General features: G+C 39.0%; 1 protein-coding gene across 2 annotated transcripts in view; it reads right to left on the bottom strand.

Annotated features, from left to right (window-relative positions):
• Positions 1-1,791: 1,791 nt before the first annotated feature.
• Positions 1,792-18,357, bottom strand: part of tgfb2 (transforming growth factor, beta 2) — a 40,334-nt gene continuing 23,768 nt past the window's right edge. For both annotated transcript variants that reach the window (XM_084088836.1, XM_084088835.1), the window contains exons 3-8: positions 15,787-15,950; positions 11,618-11,750; positions 8,556-8,666; positions 6,225-6,390; positions 4,379-4,532; positions 1,792-4,196 (exon numbers count right to left, since the gene is read on the bottom strand). In XM_084088836.1, coding sequence (XP_083944962.1) covers positions 4,038-4,196; positions 4,379-4,532; positions 6,225-6,390; positions 8,556-8,666; positions 11,618-11,750; positions 15,787-15,950 — 887 coding nt within the window. In that variant the 3' untranslated portion in view covers positions 1,792-4,037. The remainder of the gene's footprint in view (positions 4,197-4,378; positions 4,533-6,224; positions 6,391-8,555; positions 8,667-11,617; positions 11,751-15,786; positions 15,951-18,357) is intronic.

Here is an 18,357-nt window from a genome sequence, read left to right as displayed (position 1 = left end):
GACACAGACAAGGGCCTTAGCCCAGATGCGCTGAAAGAGCTCCGCAGAGCAACACATTTGTCTCTCCGCGCCAATAAGCAGATCTCTGGTGTTATCATGTGTTGGTGTGGAAGGACAAGTGTCTAGTCGCCTATATAAATCACCAGGGCGGCTTGCCTTTTTTGTGTCCCCTGTTCAGGCTGGCACAGCAGATCCTGCTCTGTGCGGATGGCAAACTGCTCTCCCTGAGGGTAGTTTACATCCCTGGACACCTCTATTTTGGGAGCAGACGACCTGTCGAGGCAGGGGCTGAGGCCCGGGGATTGGCAACTCCACCCTTAAACAGTGGAGCCCATATTGCAGAAGTTTGGCCAGGCAGAAGTGGACTTGTTTAACTCAGAGGAGTCAACCCACTGTCCACTTTGGTTCTCTCTCCATCCTACTCTGGGATAGGATGCTATGGATGCCTTTCCTCCGATTGCTCTGCTCCCGGGAGTTTTGGTTTGATTCTGGTAGCCGCATTCCGGCAGGCATGTATGAGTATGGTTTGCAGACCTGGTGTCTCTCCTGGAAGGCTCTCCATGGGAACTGGGTTATATACATAACCCAGAGATGTTCTGTTTCCTTGCTTTCATTTGTTGCCATAGTTGTTAATTGTTTAATTAAAGTCGTAATGCCTGTTTCTTGCTTTTGATTGGTTTGAGTTTGTATATATATAGCCCTGATTTTCAGTTGTTTAATCTTGTCTATACTGTGGTTGTTCAGTTTTCTGTTTTTATTCCCAGATTTCTTGAAAAGTGTAATTGAGTGTATTCTGCTTTTTAAAATTAAAGAAATTAATTTTAAATTTAATTCAAAATTAGTGCTTGTAAATAAATCCTTTATTAACATGTTTGCAACCCATTGTGTGACAATTAACCTCTTTAATTGTTTATACTCTGTCTATCAAGTCAATAAGAGTTACCATCGAGGTTTTCTAAAAACTCAAACACTTTCTAAATAAACCATAAGTTTGTTTTTCTTAAAAGTAATCCATAAGGTAAGAGATGAAATCTTATATCCATTGAGAAAACCCATTGATTTATTATCAGTATTTTTACCCAGAAATATTCCCACACACAGTGGAATAAATTTCCGAAACAAATTTTTATAATTGTGTCCTATGTCAGAGTTTGCACTGCTGTGTTTAATTATGAAAGACTCTTGTGAAGTACCAAGATGGCATCCGCCTGAAAACGCCAGTCCCAAGAACTTGGTAAAAACCAGCAATTTTCACACAGCCTATATGTCTGACATCATCCGTTTGCAGAGCATTTATCTGTAGAATGTTGAGTCATGATCAATCCAAACCTAATTCCAGATTGACAGTCTCCAGAGCTTTCTGCTGCTCGAGTCCCACACCTAAATAAGGAACCACAAACTCTCAGCTAATGAGCCTGGCAAGCCTCCAGAGTTTAAGGGCCATTGGGAGGAAATACAGTATCAGAGCATTGTCAGAATAATCTCAAGGGTTTGTACTGTAGTTTATGTCAACTTGCCCACACAGAATGCAAGTTAAATAAACAAATGGAATAAATGGAGATTAAATGTTTAGGGTTTCATCATAAGGCAGTGTAATGTCGTCTGTTTATGTTAGCAGAGGATTATTAAAGAAAAAAATTACTTTTAGGAGACCATAAAGATTGTTTGAATACAGTATATTAAAACAATCTTGATGGTCCTAAAAATAAGTTTTATTTCCAGTATTTAACTCGTCTGACAAGAAAATTTAAGAAAAAAATATAATACACACAAGAGCACACACACCATCCCTTGTCACTTAAATAATTTATTTACCACTAGAGCACCACAACAGTAATGTGTTACAATACATCATAGTGGGTCAACAATATCGACATCATCATCATCATCATAGACAACAATAACAATAAACAGCTCTAGTGTGACAATGCTGGTGTCTCCTTCTGCTTCCTGTGTCTGCAGGAAATCCACTGGCATTCTTGCCCTAATACAAATAAAATAAGTGTCACCTAAAAATCCTGGGCATGAGTCAACGTTTCTCTTTTAAACTGATCTGGCACCAGTTTCTCTAATTCTGGTTAAGATAGGACTTAAAAGGTGAACCTCAACTTGGAAGCTACTCACATCATCAGCTCATGTTATGTGGGTGAAGCTATAACTACGAATAAAAACCAGCAAACAATAGTTACAAATAATAATAATAAAAAAAAAAAATTGTAGAAATAAAATAGTCAGTGCAATTCTTCATAACAAATGATCACTTTCTCTGAGAGAAAACAAAATCACAAATTCAGGAAGACACTTTGAGATGTGTATAAAACATTTCTCCATGAAAACGTTTTGGACGTCGACGTCAGCGTCCCCGCCGGCTGCTGCAGTGCATTTGTCAAGCTGGCCTCTGCACAACATGTTCACAAGGATGAACTGGGGTTACTGTCTCTCACTTACATGACCTGTCCATTACATGTCTGCTCACATTCTTCATCCTTTCATCAAAATCTGACTTTACTGACACAACTCTTCTCACATCAATAGCTACATTTACATGCGAGCCATGACTTCTCACGTCTTCCGAACTGGTCAATATTTACATGTCGTTAAGGCAAAAAATTGCAATTTTACTTGGGGTAAGTCTAGTCACGTGAAGGTTTGTTTGGAATATATGTAATACACACGAATGTAAACGAATATGTGGATTGGATTCCAACTCTTAGGGAACTTTTAGAATATGAAATCGGATTTGATCCATTCGACTGATGAAAATTAGTGCATGTAAACATACCCATTTCATTACTAGACATCACTTCCTTTCAACACTGCTGAGTTGCTGACATCATAGCTGCACTCACTCTGTAATAAGGGGCCAAGGGGTGAATTCACAAAGTTGCCACTTTTGCGTGCTGTATTTCAGCGCAAAACCAGCGTTTTATTCACTAACCACCCGTATTCCAGTTTAACCAGGCACTATATGCTCTGGTATAGCTCTGCGTGGTGAGTATCAAAAAGTCATGGTCATTCTTTTCAGAAACGCCATCTTTTTGCATAAACTTCTAGTCACTTTTCTCTTTCAGATCAATGTTGCTGGAACAACAATTTGAAGATAATCTTGCTTGGCACTGTCAACATGTTTATATCTAGCTATCTGCATGATAAAACATTTGGCTTAATGGCACAGACATTTGATGGAAAATCTATTTGTTGCTGCCACAATAATGCAAGAATGTAGAGTGTGCAATGGTTTTGCTTGCAATGTGTTGGCCAAGCATTCATGACTGCAGTTGTGTAGAGAATGTTTCTGACCTAAATGACTGTTCGCAATGGAACAAAACGTCTTTGGCTGCTTGGAGCAACATGACTTGTTGGTCTTGGCCTTTTTTACACCATGTAAGGTGGTAAAACTATGTCTTTCTGAGGCGTGCATTAACTTTAAAAATATTTCATCTGTCAGTCGCCAACTCGACCCCCTTGCAAAAACAGTTTATTCGCGCCAGACATGGAGTTCATTTGTGGCAGCAACACAGTTTGAGACAAATGCTTTTCAGAAATTTCCAGCTCTTCACCAGTATTGGTGAACAATATCATGGGTTTTAAATATGATCAAATAGTCAAGCAAACAATATCTGAATTGAGGGGAAACAAAACAACAAAAAAAAAAAAAAAAACAGAAAGAAGTGTTTGTTTGAAATAAATGGAACAAGGGATTTTTCTTCCGCTTGCTTCACATATAGACACCTATAACAAACTTCCAGTGTTTGCCAAACTCACATCCATAGAGTGATGAGCGGGTGATGTGACACATGCCGACAGGGCTGTTTCCAGCACAAGTTCACACATCCACACGCCATTCAGATGTGTGTTTTTACGTATCATCTTGGTTTTGGAGAGTTTTTAATGGTCTGTACTTCTTGTAGGAACTATTCTGTAGGAATTACTCTGCTGTACCTTGACACCCTGTCCAGCATGTTTGTGATTGGGTTTAAATTATTGTGTGTTTGTTTGTGTGGATGTGTGTTCTTGGAAACTGAGTTAATCTGTTCCTAGCTGCACTTGCAGGACTTGACAATCATGTTGGAGAGCTGCTCAATTTTGGGGGTTTTGCCGATGTAGTAAAGGATTGTGAGGGGTTCCAGATCCTGAGACACACAGCAAGGAGATGCAGACGCTTCTGGATTAATGGTGTTATAGAGGCCAAGGATCTGAAACAGGACATAAAATGCAGTTATTCAGACTATTTATAATTCATCTGTTGTCTTCAGCACCTAGTAGCTTTACATCTAGAATCATTCCAGCTCATCCCAACCAGACACCGGTAATAACTTGTACAAGTTTTGGTCCTAACCAGTCGCTGAGTTGCAAAAGCAGCTGAAATATGTCTTACATTGCTGTGTTGAGTGTCCGCGCTCCACAGATACGGACAGGCTCCTGCACAGAAGTTGGCGTTATAACCTTTCGGTTCGTGGATCCACCTCCAGCCCAGATCCTTCTTGAAGTCGATGTAGAGAGAGCGTAAACAGCAGTTGTCCTGCACATTTCTGTGGTATGATAAACAGAACTGATGTTTAACCCAATGGCTTGAGGGCCAGAGAAGTTTGGCATGGAAAAATGGTTTGCTACACTTTGATATTACATGCACATAAAACTCCATTTTTTTCAAATATAAATAATCAACTATAAGCTTAAAATGAGTAAAGAAAAAACTATTTTTGACAGAAATAATGGCAGTAACCTTCTATATAGCTTCTCTATAGCATATATTGATATGACTAGTTTTACATCAACAGATTTTCTACTATTGAATCCCACAGCAAATTTAGCTTTCTGTTCTACAAATGCAATTGTAGCACATGTACAATAGTGGTATGCTAAATGTTCAGCATTGAGAATAAAATGAGGCTAGTGAATGAGGCTCATTTCAGTTCTTGAACCTAAATTTAGCATGGAATTAATAATACATTTGATATTTTTACCCATAAACATTTTCATACACACAACGCACAGTAGAGTTGTGGCCAGGAAAATTGACGACATCACCCTTCATTCAAATATTCTTAAAGATGTGTTAAAGATTTTGTGAGCAAATTGCGTAGTTGTGCTTGGAGTCGATTGTTTTATTTGTGATAACGCAATGAAACATGACAAATTGTGCTGACGTAATTTTTGGTCATGCTGTCATACAAAGAAATGATGAACACATGCAAAAACAAGAGAGAATCAACCAAATATTAATAACTGATTATGTTGTCGTCAATGTGTGCTTTTTCCTGTGAGCTTTTTGTTTTTCTATGCTTTTTTTGTATAGTAAAATTTAAAAAATGTAGTTTGCCCTTTTTTTCCAAATAATTTTGTCAGATAAATACCTTAACCAAGTTTAATATTTGGTTCTTCCCTCATATTAAAAATATTTAAAACATATTGCAAAACGAGTATTGGATTAATGTAATATCACTGTGGTTAATTCAATTCTAATTAATGTATACACATTTAAAATATTGATGACTCATCCTACTCTATACAGTTTTCTGACCAATCAAATGCTTTCTAGAATGAGAATGCTCCTCCCTCTAATATAACCCACAACTGACTAGAAAGAAGCAAATAATGGTTTACAGCTGTGATGTGTTCAATGTCTACTGGATATAAAAAAAGGAAAAAAAGGGGAAAAGGATGAGTCCTTGGAGACGTCCCACCCAAACCCTTTATTCCGATAGGAAATTTGTAAACACAGGAATTAAGAAAAAAAAAACACGGTTCTTTCACGGTTGGTGATTTCTTAAAACACTGATAATCAGATCAGTCCACTTTTTCATTTTAATGTCGATTTTTCTCTTTAGGATTTGGACAGACATGTCTGATATTTTCTCAGCTTGTTAATACTGGATGTTATCTTGGATATGTCAGGAAGTATAAAATTAACAGCACATTGTTATATGATCGTGTCAGCAATGGGTTGGACGAGATAGAGTACAGATGATTTTTATTAAAAGACAATCGAGTCACATTAGCTTTAATCTAACAGTGAAAAGTTTTCCAGTTCATTGATTAAGTTCAGTCTACATTGATAGGTGGTCCAGTCTGCTTTGATATATGGCTCATCGATTGCATAATCCTGGACTGACATCTGGCTGTTTTTAACTAATGACAGATGAGTATCTATACAGACACCAGAAGTGCAGTTTTAAACATTATGTTGTGGTTCAGATACAGACTGTGGGAAAAGGTCCTACCTGGAGCAGAAGGCTGCGTCCAGAGCTCGCTTCTGTCGGTGGCTCTTGTGTTGGGACTCCAGGCGGTACGATGGAAGCAACATCAGCAGCAGGTGTGGAGACTGGCCACTGTGACGGCGCTTTTTAAACATCTTATCCCCTCCGTGCCCAAAGCTGTCATCTATACCTGTGAACCAGAAATCAGACAGAAATTTAACAAATTATACAGGGCATTCCTGTTGAGCATGGTGCAGAGAAGGTCATGGGTTCCATTCCCAGGGAATGCATGAACTAGAACATTGCATACACTGAAAAATAAAATAAAATGACTGAGTCATTCATTTAAAGTGCATTTGTATACTGGTCTAATTTAAAGTCATGGTTTCCGGTTTAAACCTGTTTTGTTAAAGGGACACTCCACCCATTTGCACTAAGCTTTGTATTGTTAGAAACCCAGTCATACTATTGAATGGTCGTGCAACACTCTCTCATTTTCCCCTGAGACGGGAGAAATCCGTTATTTACCTCTTACACTTCCTCCCACAATGACGCAAAAATCGTCATTTTGCGTCATTGTCGGAGGAAGTGTAAGAGGGGGGGATTTCTGTTGAGACTACAAGCACTAGTTCCTCATCTCTCCAATCTTTCCCAGGGGCGGGACCCGCTCACGCTACAGACCTATTACAGATCAGTGGGTGGGACTTTACTCTCTGAAACTGAAAGCAATATCCTCCATCTTGTTTGAAGCTAAGCTGAAGCCGGTGATCTCACTATGCAACTACGAACACAGAGATAGAGTCCGTCTGCGGCAAAGAATTTCAACGATGACAATTTCGCCTGGACAAAATCTCTGAATCAGACGAGGACACGGACGTTTGTGTTGTGAACTATCCTAGTTTCGCACCGCATGTTCTGACTGAACATCCCGGTACCATGCAATAATTCACCTTTTCGAAAGAAATACAAACGAGGAGTAATGCACTAATGAGTTTGCCAACTAACTAGACATTTTGTGTGAAATGAATTTCAAGCTCTGGTGGTAGCTAGCCTTGTAGACGGAAGAGTGATTTCTCTTATAGGCAGATATGCGCTGTTCTGGATTAGTGGGAGTGGCTTGCGGAGCTGTGCAATGTGGTGCATTGTGGGAGTTGTTGTCTTTCATACAAATACGTCCTGAAGTTATTTTTTGTCTTTCCTCGGTCACGAAGGCACCAAATTCAAAATTTATTTTACATTTCGACTACATATATGACCCACTTTCAATAAAAAACAATGTTCCTATGGGTGGAATGCCCCTTTAATGCACTCCATAGAAAAAATTAAAAGAAACAAATTATTGGGAATTTAAAAAAAAATTCTGTTGTATTTTATTTGTTAGTATGATGAATTCATCAAAAAGACATCGCCATTAAGGTATTTTGAAGTTAACTAAATTACTAAATTTAGTAAACTAAATTAATCATTGACTAATAAAATGTTCTTTCATTTATTTTTAAATAAAAGTGTAATTATTTTTTCAGTGTACCTTGAAAACAATGCAAGTCGCTTTGGATCAAATCTGCCAAATCAGATTTGCCAAATGCATAAATCATTGCCAAAACAATTAACCATGAGAGGCGACAGTGATTTTACTAGGAGTCGCATAATTAAAATTCATAGAAAAACATAAAACTGCTGTAAGTGTAATTTTTAATCATACATGTTTCAGTATGCTTTAATGCACACAACATATGGAGTATTTCAGGAACATTAGATGATATTAATATTCATTAACAGGTGCATTAATACCCCTTAAACTGTGATCTGACTAATTTGTAATGTAACTTTTTGGGTTGATGAAATATTGCTTGAAAGCACTGTCAAAACATACACTTTTTAATAGGACCAGATAGTCACGGTTCAATACAGTTTAAAAAAGCATTATCTGACTAGAATCTGGAATCTAGACAAAGGGTGGAAACTTTAAAGAAGTTCAAATATAAGCTAGTTTTCTTTTGTGTCACATTTTTTGGTCACTACATAATTCCCATGTCTTCAGTTGTGTTGTTTCATAGTTTTGATGACTATGATTATTATTCTAAAATGTGACAAATAGGCATAATCTAGAATGAGTAGGTGTGTCCAGACTTTGGACTGGTAGTGGACTTTTTAAGCACCCTTTTGCCTCTAATGTATTCGGGGGGATTTGGGCCTCAATCAGACCCACTTCTTTCTGACAAACATTTATTTCCATTTCTCTCTCTCTCTCTCTCACACACACACACACACACACACACACACACACACACACACACACACACACACACGCACTCACTCACACACACAAACACACGCATCCACACCCAAAGCCACCTGCAAAGCGTGTCTCCAGCTCCTCGCTCTTGTTGGGGATGATGTAATTATTTGACGGCACAAATGTGCAGCAGGGACAGTGCAGGCTGATCTTGAATCCATTGTTTCTGTCTGGTGGGAGAGAAAAACAGAGAAAAATAAAACACTTGCACAGCAAGGTCAGATAATCTACAGCAGATAAATGAGCTCATCTGATGTGAGCCCACTCCCATGATCCCTCAGGAGTCACACACCGTCACTGCTGTCTCTCAGCTCCAGCATTCATCACAACCGCTAGAAATGCTGAATATCTCTGCTGCTGCGCGGATGTCTATCGCTCTCTTGCGTAATGTGATGGAGAACCGCTGGGCTCCAACTGTTATGAGCTCATGTATGCTGACGATGATCCTACACCTTCATGCTCTGGCCTGTTATTACTGCTATTCTCATGCACTTTGATAAGCTATGGTGAAAACTCACTAAACTTTGCATGCATGAAGGATACAATTTTTTTTTTAAATCATTAAAATAAATTTTTACAAGGAAATACTATTTCACACTTTCTACTTCAAAATGTCATGTTTAAAACATTTTGACTAATTCTTATTTTCTTCCTGCTAGAAAACGTCTCGGTTACGTATGGTAACCCATGTTCCCTGAAAGAGGGAACGGAGATGTTCGTCGGAGGGATCCGACAGAAATGGGATCTTCGCAGAGAGACCAATCTACTTCGAGAGAAACTAAACGAGCCAATGCACATTCTATCACGCAGTGCGGGTATATAATGAGCAGCAGGTACAACGCATCCTTGGTTTTCGCTGAGGATCCGAGCCAGGGACCCAGCCGTCTGCAGCGATGGTACAACAACATGGCAACGGCACGAACGTCTCTGTTTTCAGGGAATGTGGGTTACCATACGCAACCGAGACATTCCCTTTCGGAAATGGAATCCCTACCAACACGCCATGTTGTTGGCCCTTCCAGTGCCCTGCATAAGCCTCGCTTCTCTCCCTTTATTAGGGGCAGAAGCTTATGTGGGGAGTCCTGGCCACTGATGTTACGAAAGACCCACTCAGTGAGAACATTGGATAACACTGGGAAAGCGTGCCCTTCCTAGGGGAAGGAGAACACTGCGGAGAAGCCACGACCTGCCCGGAGGGAGCTAACATGTGGAGAATACAGCAGGGTAGTGCAACACATGGAAGTCTCTGGGGTGGTTCCAGCGGGCTCTGCCACGGGAAAGACACTGGCTAGCCGACAGGGTAGCCGTACCGTGGAATTTACAAATGTGGGGTCACTGCAGGGACCGCTACATATGGAAACCCAGCCTAGCACAGGTTCCTCAATGCATACGAGTGTTAGGCCTGCCATAGGGGTGACGGAGGAACTCAATAGGGTTAGCCGTCTCCGGGGAACACACTGGAGCAAATAGACGCACGTATCTGGCCGACCAGGCGAGAATGCGTAGCAAGCTGACACTTGAGCAGGTTCCTCGCGCTACTGGCCACTTGGGGCGAGTATACATGAGGATACCGGCTCTACACGAAGGCTATAAAATCTAGTGAACGTGTTGGGTGTCGCCCAGCCCGCAGCTCTACAATATATATGTCAGCGAGGCACCTTGAGCCAACGCCCAGGAGGAAGCAACACTTCAGGCTGAGTGCGCTCGCAACCCGAAAGGGCAAGGCACATCTTGGGATTGATATGCCAAGACAATAGCATCCACTATCCAGTGGGCTAACCTCTGCTTGGAGACAGCCTTTCCCTTCTGCTGGCCTCCGTAACAAACGAAAAGCAGGTCTGAGGTCCTAAAGCTTTGCGTTCTGTCCACGTATAACCGCAAGGAGCGGACGGGACAGGAACCTGACGATCAGGTCATGCTTTCCCAATGACTTACCTTCAACTGCATTGTGATGCGAGGCAATAGCGGCGACATACAATACTGACAACCCGTGCACCGGCAGCTCGACGGCAGCCCAGGCATGTGAGACAGTAATCGTGGCCGTCACATGAGGGCATGGAACGACCACATCCAGAAACACACGATTGTCAAGTCACACTTGTGTAAGCTCTTTTAAGAAAATTTGCTCTCTCTAGTGCTGAAGCGCACAGGAGGATGTCCGCGGCCAACAGCGGGAAATAGTGCAATCCGCTGAGGCACTCAACCGAACCGCCATGCTCAGAGCTGTGAAAACAGCTGTGTTTTTTTCTGAGGTGATCCTGCTGTGATCCAGCTGTGACATGCAACACGAAGGTGAGGGCTTCTTCCAAAAAGAACACTCGAAAAGTTGTCTCTTCTTTAGAAGTAAGACTGCTGGAACAGAACATGAATCAGCTCGGCTCCGAAGCGAAATGCAAGGATGCGTTGCTCCTGCTGCTCATTATATACCCTCACTGCGTGATAAAAGCAGCTGGTGCAATTATCGCATGCCAATGTGCTTTGGCTCGTTTAGTTTCTCTCGAAGAAGATTGGTCTCTCTGCGAAGATCCCATTTCTGTCGGCTCCCTCCGACGAACGTTGGAGTGACCGACATGAAAGGGAACCAGCATAAGGTGGTCAAGCTAGATCTCTGGAACGGAAAATGGTAGCTATTTTTGGACACTGAATTGCATGTTATTCACAGTTAAATGAAAATGTATTGTAGTTTAAATGTAAATTAAATGCAATTAACTGAATGCAAAACTTAATGTACTTTAAGTAAAACTATTAATTTTATATTACAGTGCACCTTTTGAAAGTGTTCATAAGTTGAGAAACATAGTCATAAAAGTACTGGCCTTTTATTTCAATTCATTACCTATATTCTAGTACATTACAAGTGCACATTCAATACAATTAAGCACTCCTCTTTTTCACAAGGGACACACCCTTGAGTACAAGATGAGTCATCAATATTTTTGGTCGAGAAAGATTGATTTTTTTATTATTATTTTTTTTGTCAATGTTTTGGAGAAAAATATACCATTAATCTTCAATTTTGAATCTTCAAAAGTTGATTTTGAGTTTTTAGATTTTCCAGCAGGAATTAGACATAAATATGCACAAGACATTTCTAGTAAAACACTGTCTTACACTCCTTTACCTCTGTGCAGCAGCCACTCACTGACGGCCTCGGTCACGTCGAACGACAGCCACTCGCCCTCCATACGGGTGCGCACCACCTTGCTGTCGATGTAGCGCTGTGTGGGTGATGTGAGCTCTTTATGACCTAAAATCTAAAGAAACAGGAAACACATCAGCAGACTGCAAACGCTGTCATCGATGTGCTAGCCCTCGTTCACCCCGTATGAAACGGTACCCTTATCCAGTGCCTCAACAGCGGTTCCCTTCTTCCCATTGGAAGCTCCCTGATTGATTAGCCAGGTCTGGGAAATGCTTGGAGAGGCTGTGGTGGCGGAAACAGATGCTGGACAGGGTGCACTGTTATTCCTCTGTCCTTCGTGGCTGCGTGTTTACATTGGACAGAGCAGCTCTTAATGCGTAAAACACTGCTTCAGCTGTAGATCTGCAATGGCTCAGCCTCCTTCCATCGGGCCGTGGAGGTGAATGTGGGATGGAGAGGCTCAGACGGAGGCCAAAATGGAGATACTAATTGTAGGATCTTTAGACTTGAGCTACAGGGGTCGGCTGTCCATAAAGCAGTCGAGGGGCTTTTGGGACGGTTTGGAATCTACTGTAGTTACACAACTGCTGATATGGAGATAAATCTCCATGCTGAACTGAAATAACACTTGATTGGTTTAACAGGAGAGCTGAATTACTTAATGAGGGATCTATTCATTTATTCTAAAATACACTACCGTAAGATTTCGTTTTTAAAGAAATGAATATTTAATTCAGCATGGATGCATTAAAGAGCTCAAAAATTATAGTAAAGACATTTTTAATGTTACAAAAGATTTCTATCAAATAAATGCTGTTCTTTTGAACTTTCTGTTGATCAAAGAATCCTGAACAACAATCAGCATTTGTTTTATTATTATTTTAAATTGTACACAAAAAACAGTTTTTACTACATTTTTGATCAAACATATGGAGCCTTGGCGACTTTGCCCCAAACTTTTGAACGCCAGTGTAACATTAGAAATGCTATTCATGCCCACAATTACTTAAAACACCTCTTCTGTGATGAACATGTTTCATTCCTAAATTAAAAATAGATTTTGGTCTTCAAAAATGTCAGTGCGATATCATTTTCCTGACATTGTGAAAGCAGTTTTGAATATCTGAAAAAGTTTTGTCAAAGTCATGTGACGACTGTCAATGTCACTGATATTCATCAAATAATAATTCATGATGTTCAACCAGCTGTCTTTGATGATCCACTAATTACTAATAGTTTAAGAAGACAATTGATATGCATCCTGAAGAAAGCGGTGTAGCCGAAATGCTTATATCTACACTTTTTTTTTTTTTTTTTTATGATTTAGCCCAGTTAATTAAATGTTTTTTACTTCACCTCGCGAGTGCCTTGGAGTATTTCGTCTTCATAATAATTCATGATATTAGAAAAAGATTTGTGGATTGACAGCGTGAATAAAGTATATACTAAATATAGGGAAATTGCATAAAATATCACTCTTTCTACTCTTTCCGTTTGAGCTGTTTCACCAGTTCACTTCAGACAACAGTCCATTCTTAAAGCAAACTTTTGCCTGACTAGATTGACTAGTTCAAGATGGGAGTAAAAAACAGTCAATGTTATATGCAGATTAATATGCAGAAACATGCTATATTAAATGTATTATTTTGCACTTTAATTAAAGTTCACTTTAATTATAATGACCATATTTTCCTGACCAGCTACAACAGGATCATTAACATGAGTAATAAAAATGGAACAGGATCAACCTCTCCCTTCCCTGCAAACTCCTTTTAAAACCTCCCTAACACATTCACCATCTCTGTGTTAGTGGGACAGTGTTTACTGCACCTGTCATGACAGACCTGACACATGAACAGAGAGGAGGGGAGCGAGGTTAAATGGAGAGGCAGGTGGGAGGAGGGGAGCACAGACCTCGACAGCACTGGGATTTTATTTGGCCCTCGAGACCCTCGGAACTCTAAATCACCAAACAGCATTCCACACTCACTTCTCTCCACACACACATAAAACCCCGCTGATCGATGGGCCGGAGCTCTACAGCACCCTTAAGATAAATAAACGAACATACGAGGAAAGAGGAGGAGAAGAGAGGTTAAAAAGTGCATGTGTGGGCGCTTTCACACTGCGTACACAAGCCTGTTTGACGTCAGAGTTTGGTTCACTTGGTTGGTGTGAAAACGGTTTTCTGAACTTGAGTGTGTGTTGGTGAACCACACCTGAGTCCATCTGAAAACTGGCCTGGGTTACTATTAACTCTGGTATGATTCACAGGCTCATTCATAGCTCAGAAGACTTCTTTATTATTTATTTATCTGTACACTGTAAAAAAAAGTTATGAAATGCACTAGCAATTTCTGAGTGGCATTTTCAGTGTATTTCCTAGACCTCGTTTAGTCAAAATAAAAATGAACATATAAAACAAGAGTTGATTATGGACGCTTGTTTCCAAGGAATAAAATATATTTTTGCAAGACTTTTGTCTCGCAATAGCGAGTTTTTATCTCACAATTTGGACTTTATAATTCACAACTGAATTTCTGAGAAAAAAGTCAGAAACACACAATTGCCAGATAAAAGTCGTAATTTCCTCATTTATTTTGTATTCTTTGGCGGAAACAAGCTTCCATAGTTAATATAAATACATTAAGAGTATAGGGCTATAATTTGGATGGCATAGCTCAGATCATTTGGTTTCGGGAGTATTTGATGAGAAATGCTTGAGTTCTTATTGAAATCACTGAATTTTGAAGTTTTGTTCTCAGGAGGAAAATATGAGAAGCCGGGGACGCAAGTCTCCATTTGCTCATCTAATTGCAATTTATGAGAAACAGTTCAAATATTAATAAGATTAAAGAGGTGCTATTGACGACAAATAATTTGCATCTTTGCACGTCACCTTTATTAAGCAATATCACATCAGCAAGAATGCTATCGTTGTGAATGGGTCAATGACATGGTACTCATTTTTTTGCCTGGCTCTTTTGGCTTTCTGGCATTTAAAAAAAAAAAAACTGCATGCATTTTGCGGAAGAACATTGTTTTTTATTGCGTTTCGGCTCTGCATGACTATGTGAATGAATATGGTTCATCCTAACTAAAAAAGAGAGAGCAAGATTATCCTACTGCTCATAAAACATTCACTATTAAGAGATATAACCAGTTTAGATTAGCTGAAAACATTACTGTAGCTTTACCCATTAATAGACACGGTACTTCCTTAAAAATAAACTCCATCACAGCGTTACAACAACCATAATGAAATGAGCCTTCACAACTGATAATGCAATTTACAATGAACTCTGTCAGAGAGCTACATATGCCAATTTATCTGTTCAATAACATACCTTATTTCACCTGTTGAGTAATAAAAAAGCCATCTCTGCATCGCTTTTATAACATTTTAAATCCCTCAGTCCTCGCCATCTCTCAAAAGCCAAGCTAATGTTGATTCTTGTTTTATTACGAGCTCTGTCGTTCTCTTTTCTCCAGCAGACTCTCCTCTATTTAGCGTTTGTTTAAAACGGGTGATTCCTTGGAGGCTCGAGGTTTAGCGGCTCCATGTCAACCTTTCTCACTCGATGTGACAACTAACCTAAATTTACAGATATGACGAGATACACATGGGCGAGTGACACATTTACACAATAGCATAGTGAATCAGGGTAAGACAAACATTTTTTTTCAGAAGGATTGATAATTAACAAAAAAGTTACATAATATACCTTTAAAAATACATTAAATTGGAATTTTTACATACAATGACTACATTTGAATACACCTCTTCTAGGATAATCATGTTTTCTGTAATAATTTTTTGGGGGCATAAAAGTAAAAAAAAAAAAAATATATATATATATATATATATATATATATATATATATATACATCATATCTGATCTCATAAATGAGGAAATTGTAATAGTTTGACACAAACTTTGAATAGTATTTCTTAGAAAAATATTTTAATAATTTATATCTTAATTCTCACGTGTGAAAACCAAAGCCAAAGTTTGCATGCAAGTAATTGTCCAGACAAGATTTTTGTACTGCTGCTGTCATGGCAGTTGTTCGGGGAGTTGAATGAGTGCATGAAGTCAAACGAAATGCAAGAATGATGAAGGGCTGAGGGACAGGAGAAGACTTACCTGGTAAAGCTCAATCCGCTGCTCAGACACACGGGCCTTTGGGTTCTGCAGCCTGAAGATCCTGAGCTCGGCCTTCACCAGGTTTGAAGCGTTTTTCTCCATGGAGCTCACGTCAAACCTTAGCCTCCTGAAGTACGGGTTGTAATGTGTTGGAGAGATGACATCTGGAACAAACGCAGTGGGCACCGTTACTGACCTGCTAAGACACTTTCCTTATGTACCTGCATGTGTGGAGTTACAGTATGTACATCCAGTTCCTTTGCCAGTAAATCTTTTACACCATTGTTTAGTACGTTTGTATAAATAGAGTAGTATTAGCCTATTGGTCAACATGAAATCAAAACTGATTACAGGAGTTGAGGAACCTCCCCTTGTGAAAAGAAATGTACTTAATTGCATTGAATGTTTATTTTTTTGCAAACAAAATTTGAAGGTAATATATTATAAATGAAATAATTGGCCACATAAGTGAGTGTACATTCGTAACTGTTTACTTAAGTAAACTTGGTATTAATGTCAAAATAAAAGTTTTACCTTAAAGTACATTTTAACTCATTATGATTAATACCCTTCTGTCATGCTTTAAAGAAGTACACTTATTTTGATATGTTGACTAACATTCTACAGCAGATGTACTAAAGTAGTTGATTATAATTGTATCTGTAGAGTGTTATTCAATATTACTTTTAAAGTTAACATGGTCCACTTTAGACAACTCCATCCAACTACATGTCAACTAACTCTTAAAGTATTAGTAGACTGTTAGTAGAGTGCTAGGTTAGGGTTGGTAGATGTAAAGTGAACTCAGAAACAAAAAAAGGTTAGATTCAGATGCAAATAAGGTTTATTAAAAATGTAAAAGGGACCAAAATAAACAAGGTCACTAGGAAACTCCAGGAACAGAACTGATCAAGTCAACATGACAGCTAATAGAAGGATAGAGCTGACAAACAACACAGGAAACACTGGGGTTTATATACACAGCATAACAAGGACTAACAAAGGACAGGTGTGAACAATGAAATATTATGGGAAGTAATGATGGTAACTATGGAAACAAAAGCAAACAGAGACTAAACACAGGAGGTGTGTCCAAATTCACGTACTCATGAACTATTCTATGACGTTTTGTACTATAAATATTGCAATTATTGTGTTTACACTGGAATGTTGGACACCTCATGCACTCAACTGTCGCAGCTTTAATTACGTAGCAGAGGAGCTATCAGACTCCAAAGTTGAATGACAAAATAACCATATACAATTCATACACTACATTGTTGAGTACACAGTGCATAAGTACATAGAGTATAAGTGCATAGTGTAAAGTGTGTCATTTGGGACACATGGAAGTGAAACACTGGAACAATGGGAACAAGTAATATATGCTTCAACATAAGAGTCCTAAACAAGACAAGAATCATAACAGTTAAATAAGTTGGCATGCATATGCAAAGTTGCTTAACTGTCTGTTGGGAAGCATCAAAATAAAGTGTTCGCCGATATTAAGCAGACAGTCAACTAATACTCTAATGACTGAAGGTGAACTGTAGATTCAAAGTTACTTATAGTTAGTAGAATGTGTAAAGTGGACCATCAAAAATAAAATGTTACCGTTAATATATTTTAAATGTACTAAATTGCAACTTCATCATTACAAATGTGTAATTATAAATAATATTTAAATACATAACATGCAAGTTTCAATAGAAATGACATTAAGGTACTGTATGTATTTTAGTTTACCATAAATGCTTGTCAGTAAGCTTTAACCATATTTTAAAGACAATAGAAGTAATTACACAGTAGAAATTGATTTTGTAAAGTTGTAAATTAAACGATTATTGGAGAAAGTTTTACAAGAAAATACTATTTCACACTTTTTTTTTAATATAACGTGTTACTTGCCATTTCTGTGTAATTATTTGTGACATTTTCAAGCAATTTCTGAGTGAAAATCTTTTCAAAGTAAAGCCCACACCATTATAAAAGTGTATAAATGTGAATAAAATAACAAATAAAGATGTACTTAAGTCCTACTAAAGTGGGTCAAAAAGCACTCTTAAGAACTACTAATTGCATTTAACATAAATTGTAACTATAATATAATACATTTAATTGCATTAATATTCAGTTCAGTATACTAAAGTGTACTTCTTTTTCACAAGGGTCTGCATATTGCACACAGCTCATGGCAATCAAGGCGTTTGAACTTTGACTGAGCAAAACAAAGTCTTGTAGAGGCAATGCACAGTGCTGCGATGATGTCACTGTTTACGTGCGAGCCCTGGTGCATGTTGGGCAGTGATGTAGTGTGTACACTCAAAGTGTGATGAAACAGTGGAGGGACACACCTCTCGGGCCGAGCTGTCACGCGAGGGTCAGCTGGGGTACAGACCCGCTCCATATGTTCCCGAGTGAACCCAGTAGCCCAACATTCATTCAGTACTCAAAACCATGTGTGAATGTCATGTGCTTTGACAGGCTCCGTACACACACACACTGCGTGTGCCGAGAACCATGTGTGCAACAGCGAGATGAGAGCGACACTGTGCACAGTAGCTCAACAAA

This window comes from Abramis brama (assembly GCF_963993115.1).
Source record: "Abramis brama genome assembly, chromosome: 17".
Lineage (NCBI taxonomy): Eukaryota > Metazoa > Chordata > Actinopteri > Cypriniformes > Leuciscidae > Abramis > Abramis brama.
Note: the sequence above shows the minus strand (reverse complement) of the source record. Positions and strands in the feature narration are given on the sequence as shown.